The 15675-nt window shown below is 42.9% G+C and overlaps 1 protein-coding gene across 2 annotated transcripts in view; it reads left to right on the top strand.

Annotated features, from left to right (window-relative positions):
- Window positions 1–15675, top strand: part of LOC147683705 (mast cell carboxypeptidase A-like) — a 193770-nt gene that overhangs the window by 134146 nt on the left and 43949 nt on the right. Inside the window, exon 10 of one of the 2 annotated variants that reach the window (XM_086944893.1) lies at window positions 12919–13003. The exons of the other annotated variant lie outside the window; for it this stretch is intronic. Within the exon in view, the coding sequence (XP_086801019.1) occupies window positions 12919–13003 (85 nt within the window). The remainder of the gene's footprint in view (window positions 1–12918; window positions 13004–15675) is intronic. 2 annotated transcript variants of the gene reach the window in all.

Raw genomic sequence — 15675 nt, forward strand, 5'->3', positions numbered from 1 at the left:
TGAAATGTGTTATTCTCACTCAAAACTGAGCAGCAGTAGGGAAACTGTTGTACTTTGGAGGGGGCAGATATACTGGCTTACACCAACCTGAGCAACAGTAGGAAAAGTCATAGACTTTGAAAGTGGTAGACTTCCTATTCCCACTTCAACGTCTGCAACAGTAAATTAATTATTGTACTTTGTAGGGGTCAGATTTACTATTCCAATCTGAGCAACACTAGAGTAGTGTTGGATTTCAATTGTAGTTATGCCCTAAATTGTCAAGTGTATAGCCAGACATGGGTAACTTTCTCACTATGCCACTGGAGCCAAGCTACAACCAACTGAAGAGGCCAATAAGGCCGAAACCAGTCTGGCGTTCCTTGTTTTACGGTTCAGAGAGGTCACAGGCACTGGGAAGTGAAGATAGTATTGAGTCAGCACAAACTAATAATACAGTTTTTAACGTCAAAAAGTCGAACTTTGCAGGGAGGGCAAGGGGTATCTCCAGTGGTGTAAAGTCCAATTTACCATCATCAAATAGTTTCAAATTTAAGCAGTTGCAGTATATTGGTTTGTGAACATTGGAAAGCAAATGAGTAGGGTAAAAACAATGATAATTCTACTAAGTAAAAACATATTCAACCTTATACTAATATACACAATGAGACACCAATGAAAAACTTGATACAGAAATAGGTTCAAGATGCAACCTTTCTGAAAGGCGAATGAGATTTAAACAATGATGTGAGCATTTAATTGGAAATAAATTAGAAATAGCTAACTTGGTCAAGGAAGAAGAAAAGTTACTAATTTAAAAATGACTGTGGAAAAGACAATGCATGTTAGCTCTGCCCGGCAAAGAAGAGAAAATGGGAAATTGATCGGAGCTGACTGTTAATTAATAGAATTCACCCAAACAAACATTTTGCATTATTTAATGAAATGTTATTATTAGAGGGAGAGTAGATGCTCAAGTGAAAAATAATGCAAGAAGAACTTCCCTAAGAAAGTAATGTGGTTCATGAAAGTAAAGTAGAGATCATCAAAACTCACTTGTGCTGAATGATATTTAAGTAAATAAATAAATACATACATACATAAATAAATAATAGTAATAGAAAGAAGAATAAAAAGAAGAAGAGAAAGAAGAAATGCAAAACTAACAAAAATAATGCAAACAAAGATAATGGTGGTACCTTTCTGAATTCCAATGTATGGTGCATAGAAATATCATTTTTTGAGAATTAATTCTACATCCTGATTTCAATATTCATCCTTTGGGAAATGTTCTGATGCAAACAGGACCTATAGAGGATGATAATCTTCTAGTATAGGCGAGTTAGTTCATATGTTTAGGATTATGGCAAAGTATGTTGGCTTTCCAAGGGGTATGGCCTTCAAAATGAAGCCAATATCTACAACTTGTGGAGTATTCAAAAACATTTGAAGGACTATGGAAATGCATGCAAGAGAATTTATAAAAAGGCAGGCATATGTGTCTTCTGAGGGTGACAAACTAGAGGACCACCGTCATATTTTGTGGTGGTATACGAGATATGAATTTCCACATGCAACTTTTTTCCAGATGAAGATGCTTAGCTCAAAGCTGCCAGAAGCAATTAAAAACCCGTATTCCCACATACAAACTCTCTCCTGGACTTTCCTGAAAACAACCCAAGACATTTAGCTGACATAGTGAAATGGGCCAACAGGCTTACACTTAGGTCCTTCTCAGCCAGATAATCAGAGATTGGATTGGAGGAAGAAATTGATGGATTTGGCCTTGGGTTTCTCTAAATCTCACCCACTGAGGCACTTTTATCCAATGGCTGAGTCAAGTCAACACTAACATGTAAATTCAAATGTTGCTGGGGAAACAACATAAAATGCACCAGTCTCCTTCTTGTTTCGCAGCACTGAATCCATCCAAGACTGTGTTTGGCCCCTTATGGTAAAGAAGGGGGAACGAAGACAGAGATACGAGAGAAGGCACACAAGAGATGTCTGTTTATAGCAACAAGTATAGCCATCAAGTTGAGTTTTTCTCAGGCTTTCAGCATTCTCTGATGAGTGTTCACATTAGCAGACCAAACAGAATACAACTCCAGTTACTCTGCTCTTACATGAACTAAAAAATGCACACAGTTTTTTCATTTACATGGATTTTTCATGAATGGTGAAGTTCTAGAGGAGATGAGACATACCCAAGATTTTCCCTAGTAGCTGATGCAGTATAGTAACATTTCAACATATCAGTGGTACAGTATCTTAATCTTGTTCGACCCAAACTTGTTGTGAGACTGGTGTTGTTCCATTTCCTATAGTAGTTATTGATTTTCCACAACTTGACATACATCAGGAACAAAGGTCCACATGCGATCTGCACACAACACTGGAGAAGCCAAAGAAACAGTTGTTGGAGCACATCTTTGAGGCAGGATTGCATTACATAGGTGAAGGAGAAAATACAGGACCCAACAGGAGTCCAACAATGTTTTCGACATCTGGTTTAAAGGTAATCTTGAATGGAAAGCGATGAACACAGATGAGGGGCTGAACCTAGGCAGAGGAACAAAGGTGAAAAGCAGAGCCCAAGCAGAATAATCCACTCATCAACTGGGTAGAAAGGTCTATGGAACATTGAGGTCTATGAAACAAGAGGATTTTGAGTTTGTTTTTTAAAGTTGAAAGGAATGAGGTGGTACAAGGATCTGGAGATTGTGCAATCTAAATTCTTGTGGCACTGCCCTAGAAATATTGCTTCCTATATTGTAATTTTTTATGTAGGAGGATCAAGGAGAAGGCACTGGCCATTTCTAGATCCTTTTTGGACATCATAGATTTTCAGTTTCCTAGTTAAGTAAGTGAAAATAGACATATCTAGGGCATTGTGAGTGATGCAGTGTAATCTCTAGTGGCCAAGGAGTCCAACTTACAGGACCGAGATGTGATACTCCATAGGGCACATTCAGGGCCTCCCTTAGTGCTTGATAACTTCAGGATCTTGATTTTTCTGGACTACACAGTAGTAAGGTTGAGGCGTGGGGCCTCCTTTCTGAGTGTCAAAAAGAAACTCAGGCAGATTGGCCTAACCAATGCCCTCCTTTTCCAATCTAACTTAAAAATGATTCCCGACCAGTGCTTCCACTTTTATATATCAACATGGATGATGCCTGAGCCTGGATTGATTGCTACCAGGCTCAGTTGAGCATCAGGGAGCGCACCACAATGATCTCCAACACACGTAATCACCGACTCCACATGGGGTGGTCCCAACACGTGCCCAGATCCAGGATGAGCACAAAGTGGCCCTTGCAATAGTGGTTATCCTGCATGACTCGGACCCAACACCTCTCACGGGAGACCCAAAGGCAAAACAACAGGCTCTGACTCCATTGACGACTTGCATACTGGCCCTCTAGTTACACCTCAAATATCTGGTGAACGAGTATAGCCCCTGGAGACAAGATGATCCTTGAATGCCAAGCTGAGGCAATGCTCATTTAGAGAGTCAGGTCATGAGGTCCTTCCTGAATTGGTGCAGTGTCTGGCTCCACCGGAGTTGAAGGGGGAGTTTATTCCAGGTCTTGTCTGCGAGGAAGGAGAAGGACCTACCATCTGCGCTGGTCCTGTAGAAATTGGGACGGTGGCCAGGGAGAGGTCGGCTGAGCGAAGGTTTCTCTTGGGGGCATAGAAGGAGATGCGGTCATTGAGGTATTGGGTTCTAGTGTTGTGGCGGGCCTTCTAGGTGTGCATGAGCAGATTTAAAGTTATTCTTCTTCTGACGGGGAACCAGTGGAGGTCATGGAGGTGTTGGGTGATGTGGTTGTGGCATGAGATATAGAGGATTAGTCTGGCTGCAGTGTTCTGGACGGTTTGGAGTTTTGAGAGGATTTTTTGTTGATTCTGGCATAGAAGCCATTACAGTAGTGCAGTCTGCTGGTGATGAGTGCATGAGTGATGGTTTTCCTGGAGTCAGGGAGTATCCACTTGAATGTCTTGCATAGTGTTTGTATAAGCTTTATTCGAGACAATTCTCATAAAAGCACATAAAATCAGAACAGTTACACAAAATACATGATACAGAGTAAAAATTCATTAAACACAGTGCAGCTCATACAACATTACAGATAAAACAATTTATACCAGTACATAAAAGTTTATTAATTTATTAAAAGGAATCCCTAAATTACCTGCAATCCCCTAAGGACCGTCGTCTTATCGCCCAAGCCCAACCCATGTATTTGGCGACACCCATGACTATCGAATCCTGGCGTGTTGTACATAGGATTCTTAGGGCCACGGAGCTATTGCGTGTCCCCAAATTTTTGCATACCGGCGAGAGCCATTTCCTCCTTGGATTCACATAGGCTTTACATGAAAAGAGAAAATGGCCTAGGCTCTCCTCGGCATTTTCACAGGCAGGACATAGGCTATCAGTGGGTCTGTGCCAACCAGATGTCAATTTCTTAAGGGGGATAGATCCTGACCTTAACTGGAAAATAAGTTTCCTGTCCATTGGTACCGTGATGTTATCCCAGTAATTTTCTAGGACAGGTAAAATTTTGGTCTCCAAGAAACGACCAGACATTGAATCTGCCCTGGTGTCATTCAGCATCTTGCCTCCCACCCAATCCCAGTATTGCTCTTTGAGGGCTTCTTTGCTTGGGAAGGTTTCTCCCTCAGGGTTGTTCCAAAGATTTGAAAACCCTAGATTTACCAACATGGTCTTCAGATGTTTTAACCATTTTATCTTGTGGAAGATATCTTCCTTGATTATCCACGAAAAGCCCTCCGCGTACTGTCTTATTTCTGGAGTCGTCCAGAGGCGTCTCCAGTAAAGAACTGGTCGCAAACGAGCTCTGTCGATGATCGTGCGTCTACCAAGCTCCATAAACAATGGGATCAGAGGGGTGCTCTGTGGAAGTCCAGTAATCCCGCGCATGAACTTGTTTTCGGAGGACTGAAGAGCCATCAGACTATTCCAAGCCCATAGTTCAGCGCCATATAAGGTGGCACCCAAAACCTTCGCATCATACACTGTCAGTGCGGGTTTTATAGGTTTTGTTTTTGATTTACGGTGTTCCCCCCTTAAGGCACCTGATAGCTGCTGGTGCTTTAGGACTACTTTATTCACATGATGCGTCCAGCCAGTCCCCCCCGCAATCTGCACTCCCAAATATGTGAATTCATTGACTATGTCGAGCCTGCTGTTATTTAGGGTTATCTTGGGATAGCTTCTACTTCCAGCAGAGAAGGCCATTAGTTTAGTTTTCCCTACGTTTACCTCTAGCCCGTGCTCCGTGCAAAAAGCATCAAAAATGCTTAATGCACGCTGCAGCCCCATGGGAGTCTTGGACAAAATAAGAGTGTCGTCAGCGAACATCAGGATCGGAACCCTGGTGTCCGCCAACGAAGGGGCATCGACACTAGCCCTCAGCATTCTCTCAACTATCCCGTTAATAAATAACGAGAAAAGTAGGGGGGCCATAGAACAACCTTGCCTAACACCCCTTTCCACAGGGAAGTCCACTGTTGTCTCGCTACTTCCTCCCCATTGGACTCTGGCAAAGTTGGATTTGTGCAGTCGCATAATTAGTGTTAGCAATTCTGCAGAAATCCCCAGCTTTTGGAGTACCGACCATAGCTTGTACCTGGGGACTAGATCGAACGCAGCCCGCAGATCGACAAACGCGACGTACAGGCTGCCCCTTCCCAGCTCAACGGTTTTCCACCTCAATATTGTGAAGCGAAAGACCTGGTCAATGGTACTAGTAGCTCGTCTAAATCCCGCTTGGTATGGGGAGAGGGCGCTGTTGTCTTCTACCCAGTCCATTAGCTGGTTTGTTACCATTCTTCCGACTATTTTCTGCACAGTGGCTATTAAGCTTATGGGCCTATAATTTGCAGGCAGTGAGCGATCGCCCTTCTTGTGGATGGGAATAATGGTTGCGCCTTTCCAAATGTCTGGAACCACTGCCCCCTTAGCTAGGGCATTTGCTACGAGCAGGATATATTTTGCCCATCTAGCCACATCATGTTTAAAAATATCAGGGGGGATACCATCTGGGCCAGGCGCCCTCCCACATTTCGCAGAACTGATGGCAATTTCTGCTTCACTAAGGGAGAATAAATCTTCGATTGCATAGGCCGGGATTATATCTTCTGCTGTCACGGATATATTACTTTCCGCGTACTGCGGCCCGAAATAATCGACCCAGGATTCCACTGGTACATTATTATCAGGTTTTGCTGGGCCCGCACCACTGCCCCACTTGATAATTTTCCAAAATAACATTGAATCATTACTATCGGAGGCTTCTTTTAATTGGGCCCAATGGTCTTCATCCCATTTCTTTTTTGCACGATAGATGGCTGCTTTGTACAATTTCCTATGCTTAATCACAGCAGCACGATCCCTGTTCCTTATTGCCTGCCCCAGATCTAGACGTGCTGCTCTGCAATGATTATCGAACCACCTGCCCACTTCTTTAGTTTTCTTCCCTTTTCTTTTCTTTATAAAAAAGCATGGTCTTAAAGAGGAGAATAACTTATTGTGAATTTCTGTGATAAAATTGTCCCCGGGAGCCACTGGGACGGCAGCTTCTATCTCAGAAATTGCACCATCAACCTTGTTAATGATGTATGTCATAGTGACTTCGTTTGCTAACACCCTGGGCCATTTTAGCCTTCGCTCATCGTTACTTAAATGAGGGGTTTCTTCGTGTGTCTCAGTAGGGTATCCTAAACCTGCATTCCACCACTTATGTGACACACATAGGGGGTTGTGGTCACTTTCAACCCGGGGTCTAACCACCATGTCTACAACCCCATTCCACAGCTGGAGACTACACAATATGTAGTCAATTCGGCTCCTGCTGATACCATTGTCGAAAGTGAAACTGCCCTCCCTATCACCAGGTGTCCTACCATTAAGGGCTCTTATACCATATTCCAAACATATTCCATTTAACAGTAAAATCTCTTTTGTCCATCGCTTCACAGGTTGTAAGTTTAAAGATGGTACTCCCCAGAGATTATCCTCTTCACACTCGTTGAGGTCGTTTGTACAGTTCAAGGGTTCAAAGGTCCTGTTTAAATTTACTGCTATTATCTTTGCATTTCCCTGGGAATTGGCCTCCATAACATCAGACATCAACTCGATGGTGGATAGATTTGTTACTGTGCCACCTCTCACATAGATATTATATAAATCTATTGGTTTGCCTTTTGCGACAGAGATTCTAAGGGCTTGTAAATCACTTTTTCCCAGGTCAAGGCTTTTTATGTCAATATGCAAACCCAGTCTGACCCACACAGTTAGGCCGCCCTTTGGCCGCCCTCTTACCCCTTTGATGGCAGGTATATAATAGTTCACATAACCTAAGCAAAAGAGTGGATCACAAGCCCAGGTTTCTTGGAAACAACAAATGTCAAAGCCACTTATAAAATCTACCCAAAGCTGGGAGTCCAGCTTGCTGGCCAACCCTGCGATATTCCAAGACAAAAGGGTGCCAATATCTGCATTAGTTCCCTCCCGAGCTTTGGCAAGCGGAGATTCGTGGGATGACATAGAAATTCCCACTAAACTAGCCAGCCTATCTGAGTCATCCATTGAGCCCACAACTGAATCGTCCATTACAGGGTATATGGCATTTGAATTTGATGTTCCTAGACTAAGGCCATCTTCTTCGGCCACACACCCAGCCTCGATGTTGTTCTCCTTTACATTTGTAGCAATGGTATTAACACAGACATCACCCAACGCCTCTACTTCTTTTAAAATTCCGCCCATGCTGTCAGTACCAGTGTGTCAATATCCCCAGCCCAAGTCCTGCCATCTTACGTGGGGATTATTGTGTGTATGTAGAGTATAATTAAAACTAGCATGGGAGGGAGGTAATGAAACAGCTGGCCATTGCGCGATGGGGGGGATTATGGGCTCGTTTAGTAGGCTTGTAGCTACACTTGTTGGTCTGGGGTAAAAGAAGGTGAGGTCCACAATACCAATACCGCCCTTATTTGTTCCCCATCCCTGCCTTGTTATCCATCCCACCACCCTAGGATCTTGAAAATTAACCACTATACATTCCCCTCCCAGGGTTTTTGGTGTGTAGCCCATCCAGTCAATTCTCCTAGCCCCTATTATTAGCCCATCTATACCACCCGGCAGAGGGCGATTTTCCTTTAACCAGTGCATGGTCTTGTTTTTGAGCATCTGGAAGTTTTCTCTCTGTCCTGGGGGTAAAGGTGGTACATTGATGAGAACTGCCACATAGGGGAAGGAGTCTGGAGTTAGATTGATTGGGGGTTTTCTATAAGGTGGCTTTGGCAAGGGCGTTGGGATTGATTTGGGAACTTGGGGAACAGGTTGAAGGGCAGGTTTCTGCACCTGTTTGCTATTAGCTAGGGGCGCTGTTGGGGCTTTAACAGCCGGCTGATAAACATTAACCCCATTTCCTACCCCCTTGGTGTTTGGGGGTATACATGTGTTGGTAGTGGCGCTTGCAGATGTTGTTGCTTTACCCACTTGTTGGCACAAGTTAGCCACAACGTTTATGTTGGCCAGTTGTATATGCGGAGGGTGTTGAAGCATGCGGAGCAGACGGCGTTGATCTGGTGATTCATGGTGAGTGATGAGTCCAGTATGATGCCGAGGTTACGTGCATCGTCAGTTGGGATGAGTGGGTTTCCGAGGTGGGCGGCCACCAGGTGTCATCCCATGCTGAGGGCGCAGAACCCATGATGAGGCTTCTGTTTTCTCCAAGTTTAGTTTCAGACAGCTGTTCCTTATCCAGGTTGCAACAGCTTTCACCCCTTCTTGGAAACTGTGCCTGGTGCTGTCGGGGTCTGTGGTGGGGGAAAGGATGAGCTCGGTGTCATGACAATGTTGAGCCCATGGTTTCTGATCATGGTTGCTAGGGGGGCCAAGTAGACGTTAAAGAGGATGGGGCTGGGGGATGATTCTTGGGGTACTCTGATCTCTGTCCGTTCTGAGAGGAAGGGTGGCTAGTGTGCGGTGGGAGACAATGTTGAAGGCTGCTGATAAGTCCAGCAGGATGAGGGCTGTCATTTGACCTTGCTCGAGGAGGCCATGGATGTCGTTAGTGGCAGTGAGGAGGGCAGTCTCAGTGCTGTGGTTGCTGCAGAATCTGAATTGAGAGGTGTCCAGGATGAAGTTGGTTTCAATGAGATGAGCAAGCTAGGTGTTGATGGCTCTCAATGTTCCCCTTGCATTTCACCTTCAAGACATAGTGACCCGTTAGATGAGCTGCACTCTGATAGATTTTGAGACACCAGTCTCTCCTGGATTATAAGACCTACACCAAGCTGTAACCGCACCCTTGTCTTTCTATTGTTCACAGTTATGGTTTTGGAGCTGTACGGTTTTGGTTTGTTTGCCATTCTGCAACTGATTTGGAGTTTGACGAGAGTGGTAGGTTATTAATTTGGAGGGTCCTATTATTATTTTGAGGGTGGGGTCGATTAGAGGGGCTTCCACAAGTAGCACTAGGGGGGGCCATACACCCCCGAAATTTAGTCATTCATGCTACGCTAAGAAGGCATGACAGTCAAAGGTAAATACATGTTTACTACTTGGAATGTTAGGGGATTGGGGATGGGGCTTTGTCAATAAATGCTATACAATTTTGACAGCTAAAGCTGTGAGAGGACAGTATAGAGCTCCTACTGGAGACTCGCCTAACAGCAGCAGAAGGGGCCAGATTGAGACATAAATAGAAGGAACAATCTGTTTTATACTACTCATACAGTGTTTGCTAGGGTCACAGAGATCTGGATCAAGCAGGGCAAACCCTTTACCAAGGAAGAACAACAACTTGAGCCTACGGTTATTACGCCTTGCTTAAAGGATGACAGGATAACCACCTAATAAGGTTGGGTAGAATGTATCCCCGGAATGTTGCAAGCCAACCTTTTGGAAGTATTATCTAGAAAGATAGCTGAATGGGTGGATATACCTTGGGCACTGGGGGCAATTTTAAGTGTCTTTATGTAGACCTTGATCACTCTCACCCACTGGTGCCCAGTTCACTTACAGTGCACAATTTTAGGGCAATGAGTGCTTGGATACATGAATGGTCCCTATTAGACTCCTGGAGCTGCAGGAATGCAGGGCTGAGAGAATACTCCTTTTACTCACCTCCACATGGGCTGTACGTTTTCTTAGATTGGATTGTCTGTTCCAGAATTCTTCAAGCAAGTATCTACCACACACTCTACATAGGCAAGACATTTTCCGGTCATAACCCCCTAGAGATTGGATATTATTGGGGGACAATACCAACTCCAATCCCTACGTGAAACCTTCAGCTGTTATGGCTGGATGTCCTGATTATCCAAAAAGACTTGAGAACACGATCGTCAATGACTTTCAGGAGAGTAAGAGTACTCCTTCTCTGCCCCTAATGTAGTGGAAGGCTTTTAAGTCAAATAGAGCCTGCCTATAGATTTTTGTGCCATGTTTCAGCCTCTCTTAGTGGCAAGGCTGTTTAAAGTGTATCAAACCACTCTGGCCTCCTGGTATCAATAAATAAAGCTGTGGTTCATCGCTAATTAAGCACAGATGTGACACACAAACAGTGTCCTATCTCCATACTGAATGGGGGATATAAAATAATGAGTAAACTCTTAGCTGACCGATTGCTTCCTCTCCTACCTGAGCTTATTATACATGTGGATCAAAACAGATTTATCCCCTGCTGCATTACCTCCCTCAAAATACAGAGGTTTTCCCAGGTATTAAATACAACACTCTCTATCTGACCCAATCCTCAGGCTTGGCCATGGATCTGGAGAAGACCTTCAACACCCTCGATTGTACATATTTGATGAGGGTCTGCTGATTTTATGGCATCCTTGCCGCTTTGATCCAAGGCGTTCATTTGCTTGCACTTGATATGGAGCTCCTGGCTATTAAGCTTCGTTTGTATGGTCAGTCCTGGGGAATCCTGTTGCATGGAGGGATAGGTGTCTCCTTATACAAGGACAATATGCTGTTTTATGTTTGAGATATCACAGCCCTTATATCCCATACTGTCCAAACCTTTGGTGATGCTTCTGGCCTGCCCATAAATCATGCTAAATCTTACTTATTTAACTTTCAACAAGTACTGCCTTACTCACCATTTGTCTTGGGAGATAGGGAGAGTCAATGAGCACCTCATACATTTCAATAGTTGGGTATCCAAATGTACCAAAAGGACCCGGACTTGCTGGAAGGTAATCTGGGTGAGACAATTAATGCCTTATGTTTTCAAATGGCCTTCTGGTCCACCCTCCCTTTAACATTACCAGGGCTAATAAATGTCACAAAAATACTAATGCTTCACCACCTATTATATCCATTTGTGAATTCGCATTTAACGATCCCTACATTGTATTTCTGCCTTCTTGATGGCCAGCGCAGAGTGAGCCTGACAAACTTGACTATCCAAAGACTAGGGAGGAATTGGAGCCTCAGATTTTAAAGGGTTTTACTACACAGTGCAGATCCAATGGCCAGCCTAATGGTTGTCAGGCCACCTCCTGGGGCAACACAATTGAGTACAGGAGAGAAAATTAAACAGGCTGTTGTTTCTGACTACCCAGCCCAATAGAGACGCTCCGCTCTTAGTTAGGATAGTGATGACAGCTGAGAGACAATACATTTGATACACTTGCCCAAAAGCATCATCTGCACCCGCCATTCCATTACTAGGCTTCCCTACTCTGGGGCGGCCTACTCATTCCTCCGAAAATGGATAAAATGGGAGGTAGGGCTTGAATCCACACATTGGGTGACCTATGTGAGGGTAGAGCACCTCTTACCTTCCTGGTATTGACCGAAAACAGAGGGTTACAAGTGGGTTAGTTCCTTCTCTATTGTAGGATTACACGCACTCTCAACACGCTGAGGAGAGCACACATGTGTAGAACCACCCCACACAGAGCATACCATAGGACATGACCGTAGGCTAATCACCTGGTGCCTCATTTATGAGCCCTTGCGTCACTTTTACGCCGGTGGTGCATCACTTTTTGTGACGCACCAGTGGCGTAAAAAATGCGCCTTGTTGCACCATATTTACAAAGTGACGCATCTAGGTAGATGCGGCACTTTGTAAACCCCTGCGCCACATTATACCTGCGCCAGGTATAATGTATGCAAGGGGGGCGTATTGACGCAAGAAAGGGTCGTAGAAGTGACGCAGTGAAATCTATGAGATTTCACTGCATCACTTCTTGAACGCCGTTGCGTCAAAATCTTGCGCCTGCCTCACAGCAGGCGTAAGACTGACGCAGACCCTTTCACATGGGGCTTGCCCCATGTGAAAGGACGCATTGCTTAAGTTGCGTCACTTTTGTGACACACTCGAGCAATGCGTCACTTTTGCGCTTACAGATACGTCAGAAATACTGACGTATCTGTAACTCCTTGAGCAATAATGCGTTATAATGTAAATATGACGCATCATTGGTGTCGCAAGGAGGGCGCAATGAAAAGTGACGCATCGCTGTTTTCACGCAGCGATGTGTCACTTTTCATAAATGAGGCCCCTGATTTTTAAAAGCTAAACTTGGCCATACCAAGGTTTCTCTGCATCTAATTAGAGACTGGTGGGAGGAGAGATCAGGGCAACAGTACAACTAGAAGGAATGGCAGAAAGGCAGGTTACTTTTTATTGTTCTTCTCATGCATGCTTTGTTTATCAAAATATGAAAGCGGTGATTCTAATTGTTCCTTTCAATTTCTGCATAATTCAGTGCAGTACATGGTCAACTTTGCAGATGTTTTTATTTGATGGTTATTACTTACACCAATCGCATAGTTAAATATATTATTTATCAGGCTCCACTAAACACCTTAGAGTTATCAACAAATGTTTCACAGTCTTTGTACATTCGAAAACTTAAAAGTAATTTCTTCCAATTCAGAATGCTGTTGCAAAAGCTGCTGTGGAAGCTTTGGAAACTGTATATGGTACAAATTACACATATGGACAATCAGCAACTACAATTTGTAAGTTTTTTTTCCACATTCTATTTACGGAGCACATGATTCATTTCTTATCATGGCAATAAACTGTTATATTTCTGTGTGATATCTGTGGCCACTTTGGGAGCAGCCAGTACTGCAAATGGGTCTCACAAGCTGTTATTTGCAGACAGGTGTAAAGATTCTCTAAGTCATGTCTATTATAAAAGCTGGTTCTGCCTGATTTGCGAAGCCATTTTGGTGGTAAACACGTGTATGCCTGTCTGGAATTCTCAGAAGGTGCACAACCCGCAGTAGTAAACGCCACACCAAGGGTGGGGATTGATCCAGGTACGCTTTGCCTTGAAAGTTAGTGAACACCCACAAACCTATGAGTTTTGCAGCGTTCACAAATTCCAGTTAACCAAGGGAAACCTTTTTAATAATAAATTAAGTTGGGCCCCGTTAATGAAGACTCGAGTCCAGAGTGCCAGTCGCTCTATAGAAGGTCTGTTTCGCTTCTGTGGCAAATTAGGCCAAAAACCTGTTACACATTTAAAAACCCTGTACAAATCAAAATGTTTGTCGGTAGCTACTTATGGGGCCGGGGTTTGGGGGACTGAAAGCCCTGACACGATACAAATTATGGAGAACAAATTTATAAAGCGTGTATTGGCTATTCCATCAGGTTCTTCAAATAAATTTGCCCATGATGAAATCGGTTTGAGTTACGTGAGTGACACCATTCGCCTTTCACCCTTACTATTATGGGGCAAAATATGGCTATCAGAGGACTTGCAGCTTTCTAGAGATATCCTCTGGGACTGTTTAAAACTGGAAAATATGAAACAGATCCCCTGGCTATCTTATGTCAATGAAATGCTCCATAAAATAGGTCTGGGTGACATTTTCGATAACCCTGAAAAAATACAGGGAGACATTAAAACTGTCATTAAATCAAGTTATTGGAAATCCTCACTTGTACATTCCCTGGTTAGGCCTTACGGTCCTATGGTTACTTTACAGCATCAGTTTTATTTAACCTTCACAACTCATGTGCAATGGCAATTCTATCTGACAAGGTTTAGGTTAAACATCTCGCACTTTCTTTTTGCGTTTCCTAAACAAGGGGGTTGGTGTGAGAGACTGCCCCCTTGTCCCTGTAACAATAAAGATAGCCAAAGCACGATGCATGTTGTTCTCTTTTGTCCCTTATATAAGGACCCGAGAATTAGGTTTATTAAACCCATTCTGAAGGAAAAGCAACCATGTCATTATAATGAGGGTTATGACTACTTGTTATCTTTGTCATCATCTGGTGTTTGTTGTGCGATGTTAAACTTTATACGAGTGTCACTCTTGATCAGAAAACGGTATGGTTAATTTGGCCCCAAGAACCTTTGTCTTTGCCCATGTATATTGTTGTATCATGACTTTTCTTTCCTTTGCCCTTTTGATGCATACCCTAGTATGAATAATTTATGAATCATCACAATTTGATTGAAAGTAAATGTTATGGGTCCTATTTGTGATTACATTAATTAATGTGTATTACCAGTTTAGTGTTTTAATTTTAAGACTGTCTTTTAAAAATGAATTCTAAATTATGTCTGTAAATGTAAATGCTTGACTTTTATGATTCTTTTCTGAATCGAATAAAGTTTTTGAACCGAACCAAACCAAGGAAATGTTCAGAGTTTTGCTCTGGCAAAGAAATATAATAAAACATTCAAGGATGGGAAGGGAAAGAATCACCTAAAAATATGGAAGGGTAGTTGGGGAAGAGGTTTCTTCAGAGGGAAAAATGGTTTCCCAATAGAAAACAAATAAAAGAAAAAATGTGCAGTTGCAAGGGTCCAAGGGTTATGTATGCTTCGTATAATTCCGCAATGGGAAAATGGAGGACATTCCCAGCATTGCGTCTGTAAACCGGAGTCTAATGCAGCTTTCCACACAAATGTGCAGATAAGTTTAAAAGTTCCTAAAAGTAGTAAACATGCACCCATTATTAGGAGTATTACACGGGTGCCCATTTACTACTTCGGGTTATCGAGTTCTAATACAGTGCCTGACTCAGTTTTCATTAATGGCTCATGCATATCTGAAATGACTTCAAACCTTTAAACATTTACTTTGAAGAATTAACTTTAAACATTATTGTCAAAACTGATTCATACAAATGTATTTTGATTGCTACAGCTAATGGCTAAGCAATCTCAAAGCAGGCTAATTTGTTCTCTTAAATTAATATTATATATTTTTTCATTGGAATTATATTTTTATGTGGATACACCGGCCAATATTTTGATTCCAAATTTGATGAAGGCTGTCTCAATGTTTGTGTTTGTTAACATTTACTTATGTATTTTTTAGGTAGCTCTTTTGTAATTATTGCTGCATCTTTATGTACTCATTTTACAGAGCTCTGTACATCAACTGTCAGCCACTTGAGGATGATAGCATGCAGAACAATATTGGGTGAAATGGCAAAAGAAATAACATGATAAATGACCTGAAGAATCTGATTATGCTTCATAATCCCCATATTTATCTTCCTAAATCACTGGCCTCCACGACCTTGGTTCTCAGTCAAAGGCCAATCACAACAGTTTAGTTTCTCGGAATGTCTAGGCATTTATGGATTGGTTTCTGAAACCAAGCTTGAGCGAAGAGTATTCCAGAGTTTGCCACCGAGAGCATTCAAGAAACCAACTCTT

Source organism: Lissotriton vulgaris, chromosome 11 (genome assembly GCF_964263255.1).
Source record: "Lissotriton vulgaris chromosome 11, aLisVul1.2, whole genome shotgun sequence".
Taxonomy (NCBI): Eukaryota; Metazoa; Chordata; class Amphibia; order Caudata; family Salamandridae; genus Lissotriton; species Lissotriton vulgaris.